The 14,326-nt window shown below is 31.0% G+C and overlaps 3 protein-coding genes across 6 annotated transcripts in view; 1 reads left to right on the top strand and 2 right to left on the bottom strand.

Moving 5' to 3' along the window:
- Window positions 1-1,824: 1,824 nt before the first annotated feature.
- On the bottom strand, window positions 1,825-2,870 carry LOC123013276. The gene is made up of 5 exons (XM_044411709.1): window positions 2,747-2,870; window positions 2,515-2,653; window positions 2,273-2,464; window positions 2,122-2,227; window positions 1,825-2,075 (listed from the first exon to the last, which is right to left on the bottom strand). Exons 1-5 carry the CDS (start codon window positions 2,808-2,810, stop codon window positions 1,863-1,865), a joined length of 714 nt encoding a protein of 237 aa, XP_044267644.1. The 5' UTR covers window positions 2,811-2,870; the 3' UTR covers window positions 1,825-1,862.
- A 5,650-nt stretch (window positions 2,871-8,520) lies between these two features.
- LOC123012556 (dynein axonemal assembly factor 6) lies at window positions 8,521-10,980 on the top strand. Of its 2 annotated transcripts, XM_044410565.1 has the most exons (3): window positions 8,521-8,545; window positions 10,146-10,474; window positions 10,521-10,980. In XM_044410565.1, exons 2-3 carry the CDS (start codon window positions 10,187-10,189, stop codon window positions 10,776-10,778), a joined length of 546 nt encoding a protein of 181 aa, XP_044266500.1. In that variant the 5' UTR covers window positions 8,521-8,545; window positions 10,146-10,186; the 3' UTR covers window positions 10,779-10,980. The 2 variants fall into 2 exon arrangements, with proteins under 2 accessions (XP_044266500.1, XP_044266501.1); XM_044410566.1 differs by lacking the exon at window positions 8,521-8,545 and having other exon boundaries at window positions 10,128-10,474; window positions 10,521-10,979.
- Window positions 10,926-14,326, bottom strand: part of LOC123012555 (protein FAN-like) — a 6,725-nt gene continuing 3,324 nt past the window's right edge. For 2 of the 3 annotated variants that reach the window (XM_044410563.1, XM_044410562.1), the window contains 4 exons: window positions 11,808-12,060; window positions 11,528-11,758; window positions 11,140-11,483; window positions 10,926-11,093 (listed from right to left, as the gene is read on the bottom strand). In XM_044410563.1, the coding sequence (XP_044266498.1) occupies window positions 11,002-11,093; window positions 11,140-11,483; window positions 11,528-11,758; window positions 11,808-12,060 (920 nt within the window). In that variant the 3' untranslated portion in view covers window positions 10,926-11,001. Of the gene's footprint in view, window positions 11,105-11,139; window positions 11,484-11,527; window positions 11,759-11,807; window positions 12,061-14,326 lie in introns of all 3 variants that reach the window. The other variant, XM_044410564.1, reaches the window with a different exon arrangement.

Raw genomic sequence — 14,326 nt, 5'->3', positions numbered from 1 at the left:
CGATCATCGACCACTCGGGGGTGGCTTGACTTGACCCTCGTAAATATTCCAAGTTTTATGGGTTTTCTCAAAAAAACTCTCGAGGTCTGTTTATAAAAACGTATTTAGTAAATTACTCGAGATTAGAAAACGATGTAAGTATCAGGAATAATATTGCAATTCCCTAAAGAAAAGTGAGAAAGAAAAACAAAAAAAAATAAAATAAAAATTACGGTGGAAAACCTTGTCTTACATATTATTTTTTGACATCAAATCTTGGGCAAAATTTAGTGTAAAATGATTTTCATTGAAGAAGCTGTATATATTCTATGCAGAAATTTGTTGCCAAACAAATCCAAAGACTGGTTCAATTAAACGTTTTATTCGACCAAGAGTTTAAGCAACTTGAAGTACTTTTAAATCTTTCTGGAACATACAATAATTGTAATTTTACTTTTAATTTTCGTCTAAAATAAGTATTAATCAAATTGACATTTTTTTTTGGTCGTCCAGGGCCCGAAAGTTTTTTATACCTAGCAACCGTCGCTGTCGCTTTCGATTGCCTTATCAAAATAGAAAGTTACACTTTCGCAGGAGGGAAAATGAAAAAAACGCAACCATTTAACAAAAATGCCTTGGAAACAAACATAACTGCCCATGCGGGGTCTTCTAAAAACCCCATTTAAATTAGTATATAAAACACAAATCGTTATTTAACAAATAAATAGCTATTTATGTATCAAGTACGCAAAATAGGGTTTTAGAGGACAAATCGTAATTAATGACGAGGCAACGTAAGAGGAGTCACCTAAAACCTTTTGCGTGTATGTGGTGCATACAAGATTTTTTTGTTAAAGCTCCCAAAACACGAATTCACACCTCTTACTAATTAAAAAAATTTCGTTACCATAGTAACCAATTTTATTTTTTAGGACTCAAATGAGTCCCTAAAGCAGCTGTTTTCGGGAGCGTAGGTATACAAAAAAATAATTTTCGGGTATAAAAATTTCTACTGATAAGCAGTTGGAACACGTTATAACTTCTCGCTTTTGTTGCATTAGTCACATGATGTATTTTTTTTTTTCAATTGCCCTAGGACATTCATGAATTATGACAACTACCAAGTTTCCTGTCTGGTTTAACCTGATAATATTTGAAAGAGTACACTTTTATTCAACAGTTTCGGAAAGCTGATTTATTATGTTTTTTATGATATTCATATTGTAGCAGTGATCTTTTCCGTTCGCGTCGATACATTTTTTAAAGAAAAATTTCAAGAAAAAACGGAAAGATTAAAATAAATAATTGGTCACTCAAACACCTTTGGGGGGTCTCCACGAGACCCCAGTTAACTTTACAATTGCTACAACGCTAAAAACTACTAATTTTGTGGCAGCCTCCTATTTTGTCCTGCAAAAGACATTAAATAACAAACACCAGAATACTGCCTTGTTAACAAGACCAAATAAAAAATGATATGCAAAAGTTTGTAGAGATGGGGTCCTCGAAAGACCCCGCATGGGCATCCAAGGGTTAATTAAAACAATAAATTTTCATAAATCGTATCTCTCTGACTTCCCAGTATTAAGATCTCTAAAACCATAAAACTATAAAGCCAGCGGAAGTTTGTATTCTTTTTTAAAATTTCACATCATAAATTAAATAATGTATGTTGTACTTATAAAACACGATTTGATTGCCAACGTATTTTATAGAGGAGCGGCAACATAAGAGGAAAGCTTAAATGCACCATAGAAACAGAATAAGATATTATACAGTATAGTGTTGAGTGTTGGAAAAAATACATATAAAAATCTAAAGAAATGTTTAAATGAAAAAAATAAGTATAATGACTTTTCCCCTTTTTATTATTTTCAAAAAATTTAATTCAAACCATTAGTAACAATCTCAGGAAGAGCAGTGGTCGTCTGAAGAATACTAGCCAAAATAGAGTTAATAACAGCTTCTATAATTGGACTCAAGATTTCGGAAATTAGGTTTTGCTGTTCATCAATTAACTTTGTAACCAAGTCATTGAAAATTGCAGAAATCAACGAACACAGTTCTTCATCGTCGAGAAATCCATGTAGCTCAAGCTAGAACAAAAATTAATACTTGTAGCATCAAATTTTAACAACTTACCGTGGCATTTCCTAGGGTAATTTGTATGTGAAGATTTTCCACGGAAATTCCTCCAGTGAGATTAACTTGTGCACTAGCTTGAATCTCGGCATTTTCAAGGTTAAGACTATAAGAAAAAATTTGAAAATGTCAGTAAAACGCAAAAACTTACGTGACGTTGCCGTCTCCCCAAATAGGCACACTATTACCAATCAAAAGATTAAGAGTGTAATCGGTAAAAAAGTCTATTTTGGGAAGGAGTAATGTGAAGTTAAGTCGCATTCCAATAATGGCAAAATGTAAAGCTGTCACTTCAAAGCCTTGCAATCCTGTGAGTTCCAAGTTAGAAACGCTGGCATTTCCCCTGTAAATAAATTCATAAGCATTTATTTTTACACTAGAGAAAAATTTTACTTTATAACAGCGGTTTCATCATCTGGAAATGAAAGTGGAAGATTGTCGATTTGTAGAGGATCGGGAATACTTGGCCTAAGACTTTCTATGGTGCTGTTGATGATATCCTCAAAAATATATGGATCAATAGTGTACTCCACTAAAAATTCAGAAATTAGAATTGCATTTTACTGTTGTTCAAAATAACATAAAACAAAAAATCATTATTGTACATAATTATAAGAAAACTTACCATTATTTTCTTGCGAAATAACCCCAGCAAACAAGAAGGACAACAGGATTATTATTTGCTTCATCTTGAAGTTATAATCAAGTTAGTTACATCAAAATTTATTTATATACCTATACATGTTTTCTTTTTTATCAGTAAGGATCTTGATAATCACTAAATGATTTCATTGTCATGTCACATTGATGTAAAAACATCTCTTGACCTATATAAACAAAAAGAAATTGAAAGTAAAACTTGAGATAATTTGCAGTTACTGTTATTAATGCTTGTACAGTAGTAGAACAAATAGTATATTTTACTCCTAAGTAATGGTTGTTTTTAGGGTCACTTACTCATTTGCATGAAATACGACATCATCATCAGTATTTTTTAATCTATTGTAGTGTTTAGCTCCAGTCCCAGGTTAATAAATAAAAAGCTAATTTATAGTATACAGTATGTCCCCGGATTTGGTTTCCAAGAGGAAATTTTTTGTATCTTTCGTTTTACGTCAAAACTACAAAGGAAAAACATTTTTTGCTTCACCTGAAACGAGTGAAAAGAAAAGTTAATTTTTTCCTTGATTTTGGACTTGGAATGATTTTTCTCATTTTTTAAAGTCCTATCACATTGGCGGTTTTATTTATTTGACAACTATATGTCACTTTGACAATTAATTTATTAACTTGCGAAAAATCATTTGTCAAAGTGACATCATTGTCAAAAAAATAAAATCGCCGATGTCATGGAATTTAAGAAGCAGAAAAATTAAGTTCAAAATCAAGAGAAAATGAAAAAAAAATTTTTTTTCTACTGAGTTCGAATAATAAAGTTTTAATTACAGATTTGCTCGTTTCAGGTAAAGCAAAAATGTTTTATTCAATCCTCTATGTTAAAATTAAATTTTATCTACTCTTTTCTTCATGTTAAAATGACATTTTATCGTCTAGATGATAAAAAATACATCCATTGTTGTATTTCTGCGGTTGTTAGTTGCTAACGATCTTTGACATTAGATTTCGTTGTTGAATTTTACTTTGACATTTATAAATATCGACCAAATTGACTACAAAATTAGTGAGCATTGAATAAAATTTTATATTGTACACGACGATAAAATTTTCATTATCTTTTCGGGCATATAAAATTCAATTTTATCGTCTTGTATAATAAATAACTATTTCCTTTGCAGTTTTGACGTAAAATCAAAGATAATTTTTTTTCCTGTTGTAAACTCAATCTGGGGACATACTGTAGACCAATAATTTATTCGTGTTTCCAGTCAACTCAATCAAAAAGTGTGTGCTGAAACATATTTGTTTCTAGTTCTCTATGAGCAAATGCACGTTCACATTTTTCAATTTTGTAAACGTGATAAACTATCTAAAAGAATTGAGGAAAATAATAATGTCGTCTCTCAAATTATGTACTTTCAAGCAATAGAAGTACATTTTCTGAAAATTATATAGCACCACACATTTTTATTTTTTCCTAAAACGGCTTGAAAGTCTAGAAACCCCGAAGTGCAGTAGTTTCCAGATAATTGCTTCTCCATAAATTCATATCTTTATTTTTTTCAATGTTATTTAGCTTACAATAAAAGATTAAACAAAAATTTAGAAAATCATAGAACAATAAAATTGAGGATGTTTTCTTAATATTGTAAAAAAGTTCAACCTCATAGTCTAACATCACTAATAAAATAAATAAAAATAAAAACATCCAGTAACGTGTCTCTACACGCAGGCCACTATTAAACGTAAAAATAAAGTAAATCGTTACTTTGACATAGTTTGAGAGGTTTTGTTAATGTAACTTTTTTATTTGTTGCAATATTTTCTTGAAAAAAATAGCATGAGAACAAATGATCCTTCTGCTTTAACAAACAAATTTTGCGCCATTGTCATAGTTTTTACAAAAAAAACAAACGAAAATTTAGTGTTAAAGAAACCCTGACTTCTGCTTTAATAAACAAATTTTGCGCCATTGTCATAGTTTTTACAAAAAAAAACAAACGAAAATTTAGTGTCAAAGAAACCCTGACTTTGGGGCTATTTTGACAGTCCCTTTAATTTCGTTGAAAATCAAAGTTATGCTAGCCTGAAGGGTACTTTGACACCTTAGAACTAAAAATATGTAATATATGATGAAAATAAACTTTATTAAACTTATGCAAAGTAAAAACACTTTTTGTATCACCTAAAACGAGCAAAAACTTCAAAATTTTTATACTTACTTAGATAGAATTTTTTAACATTCTTTTTATGTTCCTTGTATCTTACCTTACATGGATGGCATTTATCTCTGGGGCGCGAGTTCTGGCGCACACTATATTTGTGTTTTATTGTAAAATGGCGAAGTACTCCTCCAGCCGTAAAATTAGTGTAAAATTTGTACATATTTTTTCACATTTATTGGCACTGGTATAAAACATTAAAATTATTTCTTAAAAGAAGGACGGTTTTTGTTCTCTCCAGCTTTTTGAAACTCTTTATTTTGAGATGGAGGAAAGTCATGTTTATCGAAACTTCATAACCCTTTAGAAAGTTTGAAATTTCTAATCTTTAAGTAACGCAAACGTAAATAAAAATTTCTATTTAAATCAACTCACCCCTTTGGAGGGGTAGTGATTAGAAACGATAGATTAGAAAGTGGATATTTTCTTTGTTGGACCCTTATTGGCAACCATCATTATTTTATGACCTGCCTTTTCATTATATAAAGACAAAGTTTTCTTGAGTGAATTCATAACGTGTCAGAATCTTTGGCCTTAACTTCCACAAATTCGCTACAACGAGTTTTTCCCAAAAAGAAGTAAGTAATACAAGTAAAATTTGGGTATCTCCTAACTAATTTTTCTTGTTACAGTAGAAATGGGTGCTTGTATCAAGCAAGTTAAGGTAAAAAGACTGATATGTCCTTGTTGTGAAGAGATTGTCGTGTATCCGATATCCAAAGATTCCACTTCCGTAATTTGTTCACATTGTAACAACACAATAACGTACTGTTTTCTTTGTTGTATGTTGCATATTATAATGCATTAATAACTAGTATTTAATTAAATTATTAGTTTTAAGATTATGTTTGATAAAGAAATTCTAAGTTATTTGTTCTCGGTTTACCACAAATATAGACATATGCAAATCATAAGTACATCCTGTATTTTCATTTGTTCCAGTTTCAACAAAATATTAAAAAGAAATAAATTAAGTAAACACATTTTGATTATAATAAAAATTCTATTAAAAAATAAAAATAATTGTCTTTTTTATCCCCTATATTCTCTTTCACATAGTGAAAACAGAAATTAAAATTATTGAGACGTTCTTGAGATATTTGGGAGCATTAACATCGATTTAGGTACCCTATACACTCAGAAAAGTAGAAAATGTCGTGTCTATAAACCGACCCTCATTATTTGGGTCCTCCTACCCAACCGCAGTCATAAACCATCTGGGAGGGTAAAAAATAATAATGCTTCAAAGGGTGGGTTATTGTAATTTTTTAATCATTAATTAAATATTATAAATATTTCTTTAATTATTATAATTAAAGAGAAAACAATGCTTAAATTTAATTAATTAATTTGATTTATTTAAATAAAAAGCCAAAATTATACATTTTATAAATATTTTATTTATCATAATCATCAGTAATGTGTGTGATATCCATTATTGGCTAAACATTCCTGAAGTCGTCCAGGCATACTATTCACCACATTTTGGCAAATTTGTGAATAGCGAAAATGTTCCCAAACGTTATTGACGTGCTGCGCCAATTCTTCTAAATTTCGTTCGCGAACGTTAGGTTGAAAATGAAAATTTCGCCATTCGCGAACTATATTGCCCCATAAATTCTCTATAGGATTTAGATCAGACGAGACGGAGGCCGTCGCATAATTTCCAATTCGGTATGATTCGCAAACCAGGCGTCAACAATTCGAGCCCGATGGATCGGACAGTTATCTTGAACAAAAGCTATTGGGTGTTCAAGTAATTCTTCCAGTGGATAAAGAGCATAAACAGAAGGCAGCATTACTTCCTCGAGTACTCGAATGTATTGGTGGGCGTTAAAATTGGGAGGTGTCACCTGGACGATTTCTCCATGGCTGGCATTACACATCCAACCCCAAAATCCGGCACTAATTCGTCCAGTTCTTCTGTTTTCGATAATGTGCCGAGGAAGATATCGGGTGCCATTTGCCTCCAAACGGACGTGTTCTCCATAAGCCATATATATAATATATATATGCCATAAGCACGACAAAAAATTATCCATTAGTGAAACTAATGATAAATACATCTCACTCAATTAAAAGATTTCTGTGTAAATCCTAATAATCTTTTCAGAGCAAAAATTTTTATTAGAATTGATACAATGCAATTTTTTTCGTTGTAAATTTATCCCTTAACAAAAAGAATTATATTTATTATTCTGTTTGTTTGTTTGTTTTTATTCTGTGTTTATCTATCTGTTATTTAACAGATTTAGATCTGGAAACCAGAAAATATTTTAGGTTTTTCAAGAAAAATTTAAATAGGTATAGAAAACAATCTCAATAGTTGAGATCAATTTTAAAATCTCTTCAAAGTAGCAGTAAAATTATACAAAAATAAGAGATTGGTGGAAAAAGCTTGTAAATTAATGTATTATATCAAATAAGTATTAAAATTGCGGTTTCTAGACAAAATAAGACAATTTGATTAATTTCAATAATTTTGGCTATCTACAGTGGCGTATTAATTATAGCAGGAGCCTAAAAAGCACGGGCTTGCGGCGCAAAGATTTTAAGAGAAGCAAAATTTTGAGTAAGAATTTTTTTTAAGGAAATAATAAAATCGTGTTTATTGGAGCAAAATAAATTCACGGTAATTATTTTTTCTTAGTACAATGTTCGTTCACAATCTCACAAAATCACAAGTGTTTCTCGAATTTTAACTTAGAAAGCTATTATGACCTGTTTTAAAAGATAATACTAGAGAGGAGTAGAGCGTTTCAATAACCAAGTGAACCAAAAACTTTAAGCTGTGAATATTGATCCTGTAAGGAATCAAATTGTGTCATAATGCAAATTACCAGTATGTCAGTAGAAGAAGGAAGAAGAGATTGAAACAATTTGATGAGACAGGAGGAAACCGAGACGTTGAATCCAACAGAAAAGATGAATTTCGCATCCAAGAGTCGTATTTAGAGAGTAATGAAGAATTCGGATTTTTGAGCTCCTTTTCAGTTATCACCACGAAGGAAATCAAAGAATATTGATGACTTGCTCCCTAATCTTGTAATTTTGTTGAGAATGTTTTTAAAGCGGTGACTAATTTTACATGCAAAAGATTGTTTTCAGCATTGAAGAGAGTAAAAGGCTACCGCAGATCTACATTACCTAATCTTAAATTAAACGAGCTAGCAATAATGTGCATCGAAAATGAAATGCTTAATGCTCTCAGTTTTGACAAAGTTATTAACATATTTCATGACAAGAAAGCCCGGAAAATTTTTTTTTTTCGAATCAACAGTCATTGTTTTTTTTTTAAATCATCCGCCATTTTTTTTCTACTTTTGAATTATATACACTGGCGGACACGGAATTTTGGACATCAAATTTATGTCAGTTCAAAAAATGTCAATGTAAGTTACGTTTTATTGTCATTATGATTGACGTTTGAAACTAAAATTTGAAAATCTTGGTTGTTTGGCATCGGTTTTTCCGACACAATAATGCAAGCAATACGTGTTTTTATATAAGTTCAATAAGTTATTTTGATTTGTTGTCATTTTTTCTCTAGCTATCAGATAAAAATTACAAAAACCGAAAGTGAGGTTAGTTGCCTAACATTTTTATGTCACTCGAATGACAAATCGTCCAAAGTTCCGTGTCCGCCAGTGTATTATTAATTAATTACTATAGTAATTAGTTTATTTATAAATAAACAATACGCGTTTATTAAGTAACATTTTGCTACATTTGCTATTAGTCCGGTCAAAATAGACATTTCAAATAACAAAAATTCCGACAGAGCTAAATTTTGGTGGAGACCTTGGGTACACCATTAGAAATAAAGTGTCAAAAGTCCCCATCGATCCCATGTGTGCTAAAAAAGTTCTTCGGGGTCAAAGGTCAAAATTTGAGGTTTTATGGATTTTCTTCGGAAATGGAAAGTTTTATCAAAAAAGTAGTCCAGACAAAAAAAGATAGACCTTAAAATTATCTACAAAAAAGGTCCTTATACTTTTTTTTCTAAGAATCACCATTGCTGAGATATCGCGATTTTAAAAGTTGAAGGAGTCACTTTCTATATGATATGCACATACAGAGTGCGCCAGAACTCGCGTCCCCAAAAAAATGCTATGTAGGGTAAGGTACCAGGAACATGGAAAAAATTAAAAAAAAATTCTATCTATAAAAATTTCGAAGTTATTGAAACAGAAGAGAATCAGTGGGGGAAGAGGCCAAAATTTTTTTAGGACTTTGAGCGCCAAATTGGATTAATATGCCACTGGTTATCTAAATTTTAAGTCAAAAAACGTTGCAAATTAATGTATTTCAACAAAATAAATGCAGTTTTCTGGCAAAATAGAGCAATTTGAGCTATTTCCAATACAATGTTCGTGATTTTAAACCAAAAATCATTCTAAATCAACCTATTTTACAGAAATAATTGCTTAAATTAAAATTTTAGTCCAAAATAAAACAATTTATTGTGATATTTCCAATCGATTTGGCTCAATTTAAAGCCAGAAATTAATCTAAATCAATGTGTCTTAACAAAATAAATGATTAAATAACAGTTTTATGCCAAAATAAAGCAATTTGAGCTGTTATTTCCAATACAATTTTGCTCAATTTTAACACAGAAATCATTTTAAATCAAATGGCTTAATTTAAGTCAGAAATCAACCTGAATCAATAGATTTCAACAAAATAAATGCTTGTATAACAGTTTTCGGCCAAAATAGAACAATTTGAGCTATTTTCAAAACAATTTTACTCAATTTTAACACAGAAATTATTCTAAATCAATGTATGTATTTTATAAAAATAAATGCTTGAATTCCAATTATTTTAGGCCAAAATACGTAAGGCAATTTCAACACCATTAACAAAATTTATACAACCATTTTTGTAGGAAATTTTATCAGTTTAAATTTTCTTAAGAGGGTAAAAATCGATAGAAGTAATCGTATCCGAAATATGTATAAGCAAAAAACCAAAAAATGGCACCTTTAACTCATCATCATGGGACTTATGATATATGTTTACCAAAGTGTAAAAAAGCGTTTAAAAAAATCCAACTCCTTAGAAATTTTTTCCACCGATTTGTCTAATTTGACAGGGCTAAAACCAAAACATTAATTTTGGAATTTTGTGGTTGTCATAGAGCTTGTTTAATCAATATTTGTATCTGTTGTCAAACTCCAGGGGAAAATAATTGTTGTCTTTATTGTGCGTTTTTGAGAAAAATGACCGAATTTTGCGACATTCAACAACTTGTTAAATTATTCAACCCGCCTCGCGAAGATGACTCTGACTCTGATTGCAATGAAACTCCTTCGATCAATGACAACACGGAAGAAACAAAATCGAAAGAAAGCAAAACAAACCCCTATACTAAACTCGAAACTGAGCGTGAAGAAAAATATGTGGACATTTGTGACACGGAAACAATTATTTCTTCCGATTGGAAAAGAACACCAAAATGGGATATAAGCTATCGTCAAAAAGTTACACCTTCCGACATGTTTTTGCAGGTTTCGTTTGAGATTAAACCGATTTGTGGTTCATATTTTGTTGCAGATGGGAGCCAAAACACCCTCCACATCTAGTTGTGAAGACATGATTGTAACTATAGACCTCCCAGGCGAGCATATGCAAAATATGGGTATCAAAGTTCTTACAAAGCAATTGGAAGTGACTTCGCCTAATTTTAACTTAAATATACCGCTGCCACAACCAGTACATCCGCAAAAGGGCGACGCCAAGTGGGACAAAGAGCGGGAAAAACTCACAATCACCTTGAGGATGGAGCGAGAGTTTGATTTTGTCAATTTTTAAAATAAAACACTCGTCCTTTAGGTTGCATCAACACTAGTTAAATTTAATCTCTCATTAAATCCGTAGTGACCATTGTTATTTTCAGTTACAATTGTTCTTAATCAGAGATTAAATTTAACTAGTGTTGGTGCAAACCATCCGTAGTAATAAAATAAAAATGGGAGAGTTTTATTAAAAATATCACAATACTTAAGTTTTTAAAATACTATGTAAAATTATTGTTTTATTTTGGTTTCCATACTTTGATAAGGCGATCTTCACTTCCGGTAACAATGACAGCGTTATCAGGTGAAATATCGACAGTTTTTATTGCTCCTGAAAATCGACTTAAATGTGGGGTTTACACGAGACCAATATGAACCTGAATGGGCCTTACTGATTTCATAAAGTAATCTAACTTCAACGATATCCCAAATAAACAAACTACCATCTTCACAGCCTAAAACAATCAAAAATCCGACCCATTTCATACAGGAAATAGCCGATTTCAAAGTTTTCGTAAAAACAGGAAGTCCAGTTTCGACATCTACAATTTGTAAAGTTTTGTTTTTGCCACCTAGAGCCAATTTCAAGCCATCGGGGCTATAGTTAATCGCTGTGATGCTGGATGAATGTATTGCATATTTTTTGTAAAGGGTAAATTCGTTCGTTTTCCAAATGTAGACTTCCCCGTCTTCCGTACCAACAGCAAGATGTTTGTTATCACTGAAAAATTACTAAAAAAAGCCACAAACACATCTTTAAATTACCTGTCAAAATCCAAACAGTTAACATGCGAATTGTGATCGATTTGTTTTTGTAAACATTGAATCGGCTTGATTATTCCGTTATTGTTCAAACCTTTCCATATTTTAACAGTACAGTCGCCACTACCCGACACCAAAATGTTACTCTTTTTACCCCAACACATGCAAGTGATTGCATCTTCGTGTGCTAATACACTTTCGGTCACTTTTCCGTAGTCTAAATCGTACAATAGGCTGAAATTATTTTTTCATAACAGATGCAAAATTTGATATTTTCATTTACATTTGATTATCCCAACTTCCGATAACCAAAACATTGACGTTAGGCATTTGAATGCAGCTACTTAAAGGCATATTTCCGATGTTTGCACTTCTAGTCTGGCGATTTTGTTCCAAAGAAAACACTTTCAGTTTGGAATCGTGGCCGACTGAAGTCACTCGAGTCCCGTCGTCGCTGATAAAAAGGTGACTCACAGTGTTCTTGTGTGTGTTAAATGTGGAAACCACTTCTAAGTTGCTGATGTTTTTCCAAAGATCTAGAAATTCAATCAAAAACATCCAATCACTTGACCATATTTTTGCCTACGTCACAGTGAGCGGCAAAATTATAAAATAACACAGGGAGACAAAAAAAAAGTCATGTCGTGACAACTTGACAAATTTTATATCATTTTGTTCGTCTCAGTGAGACAAATCAAATGCACTAAAAAAAATTTAAAAAGTCCACACACTTTGAACTAAATAATTTTTTTCTAATTTAAATGAATTTAAAATACTTTAACTTTAAAAAATCATTAATCAATAACTATTAGGCCGATTTCCTTCAAATAAAAACCATTCTAAATTGCCCTTTAGAATGATATAAAATTTGAAATTGAATATTGGCAAACTTTTCTTCGAACAGTGTTCAAAGAAGTTCATCGAAGTAAAGCGAAATACCCTATAAGTAATTTTTTTTTCATTATTACTATCGTGTAGAGCATCTCTTTATCAGTTGTAATCCAAATTTTTAAAAAAATATACCGAGTAGTTTTCAAGATATGATTTTTTGAATTTATGGTTTGCTAATCAAGCATTGATCCATATAAGAGAAATGCATGTAATTGCATTTTTATAAAAGTATTTGTTTTAAGACTCTTCTTTTGCTTAAAAATGGTCAATTGCACCTTCTTTGTTCTAATTAGAATAAACAAAAACTGTTTCTTTACTTAAAACAAATAAAGAGTATCTGCGTACCAATTAAAGTAAATAAAGAGTTTTTTTGTTATAAAAATGACCACTGATCCAATGATCAATAGCAAAGAGGATCTAGAAGTTTAAGGCACGAGCCTTAAATATAAGAGCAAATCGTTTTCAAATCAAATCACTTTCCATTCAGATTTCGACTTGTTCACTTTGTTCTAGCTTTCTGAACTTTTTTTGAAAATGTTCTCAGCAAATGCCCCCCACCTTCGGGGACTTTTGATATATGTTTACCCAAGTGTAAAGAAAACGTTTAAAAAAAATTCCAACTCTGTAGGATTTTTTTCCACCGATCGCCCTATTTTTGTCTAATTTGACTGGGCTATTTTAGCAAAATTGATGCACAAAATGAAAAGTTGACTTTTCCTGTAATCAAGAAAACTAGTACCTTTCAAATTATGAAGAAAAAAATATGAGTTTTAATTTAAAATTATAAAGTTGAATATAGCCCAAAAAAGGTAAAACGTAGCAAAGAGCATCGAGCATTCTGTCAACATGACAAACGTTAATCAAAATTCTGAAACAAGCTTAGAAAAACCTAAAGAATAATTTACACTTTTAATCTGTCAGGGAAATTGGGTGGACGAAATTCACTGTCCATCACTGTACCTACAAAAAAAATCGAATCTATGTGTTTTGATACATCGGGTGTGTGGTGTGTCAAATAGCCCAAAAAAGGTAAAACGTAGCAAAGAGCATCGAGCATTCTGTCAACATGACAAACGTTAATCAAAATTCTGAAACAAGCTTAGAAAAACCTAAAGAATAATTTACACTTTTAATCTGTCAGGGAAATTGGGTGGACGAAATTCACTGTCCATCACTGTACCTACAAAAAAAATCGAATCTATGTGTTTTGATACATCGGGTGTGTGGTGTGTCAAATAGCCCAAAATAGCCCAAAAAAGGTAAAACGTAGCAAAGAGCATCGAGCATTCTGTCAACATGACAAACGTTAATCAAAATTCTGAAACAAGCTTAGAAAAACCTAAAGAATAATTTACACTTTTAATCTGTCAGGGAAATTGGGTGGACGAAATACACTGTCCATCACTGTACCTACAAAAAAAATCGAATCTATGTGTTTTGATACATCGGGTGTGTGGTGTGTCAAAAAGGCCGTACAGGCGATATGTGGATATGTGGGAGATATGTAATACATATACTGTAAGCACTGTAAGGACTTACTTTTCAGAAAAAACTCTTAAAATTATAAAGAAAAACAACAACACAGTTCAAGAACCCCATTTATTTTACTTTAAATAGGTATTATTATGAAGATCTAAGCACATTGTAAAAAAATATTAAAACTTTGTTAAGTAACAGTAATTAATTAGTAAATTGCTTTCTTCGTATAGTGCTAAGCAAATGTTGCAATACCTATTCATTAGAATCATCTAATGATTAGAATACACAGTCAAATTTAAAAAATTTTAAAAAGTGGTCGTGTTATTTCAAAAATTAATAAATAATAAATAAATAATAAATAAATAATAAATAAATAATAAATAAATAATAAATAAATAATAAATAAATAATAAATAAATAATAAATAAATAA

The sequence above is a fragment of the Tribolium madens genome, unplaced genomic scaffold (genome assembly GCF_015345945.1).
Source record: "Tribolium madens isolate multiple individuals breed KSU strain unplaced genomic scaffold, Tmad_KSU_1.1 Scaffold_96;HRSCAF=242;Tcas5.2_LG5, whole genome shotgun sequence".
Classification (NCBI taxonomy): domain Eukaryota; kingdom Metazoa; phylum Arthropoda; class Insecta; order Coleoptera; family Tenebrionidae; genus Tribolium; species Tribolium madens.
Note: the sequence above shows the minus strand (reverse complement) of the source record. Positions and strands in the feature narration are given on the sequence as shown.

Bases quoted from the DNA above. Each gene is read 5' to 3' on its own strand.
- LOC123013276 (XM_044411709.1), bottom strand. From the start codon at position 2,810: ATGAAGCAAATAATAATCCTGTTGTCCTTCTTGTTTGCTGGGGTTATT. The intron at 2,654-2,746 runs GTAAGTTTTCTT...CTGAATTTTTAG, and splicing joins TATTTCGCAAGAAAATAATG to TGGAGTACACTATTGATCCA. The intron at 2,465-2,514 runs GTAAAATTTTTC...ATTTATTTACAG, and splicing joins GATGAAACCGCTGTTATAAA to GGGAAATGCCAGCGTTTCTA.
- LOC123012556 (XM_044410565.1), top strand. From the start codon at position 10,187: ATGACCGAATTTTGCGACATTCAACAACTTGTTAAATTATTCAACCCG. The intron at 10,475-10,520 runs GTTTCGTTTGAG...ATTTTGTTGCAG, and splicing joins CTTCCGACATGTTTTTGCAG to ATGGGAGCCAAAACACCCTC.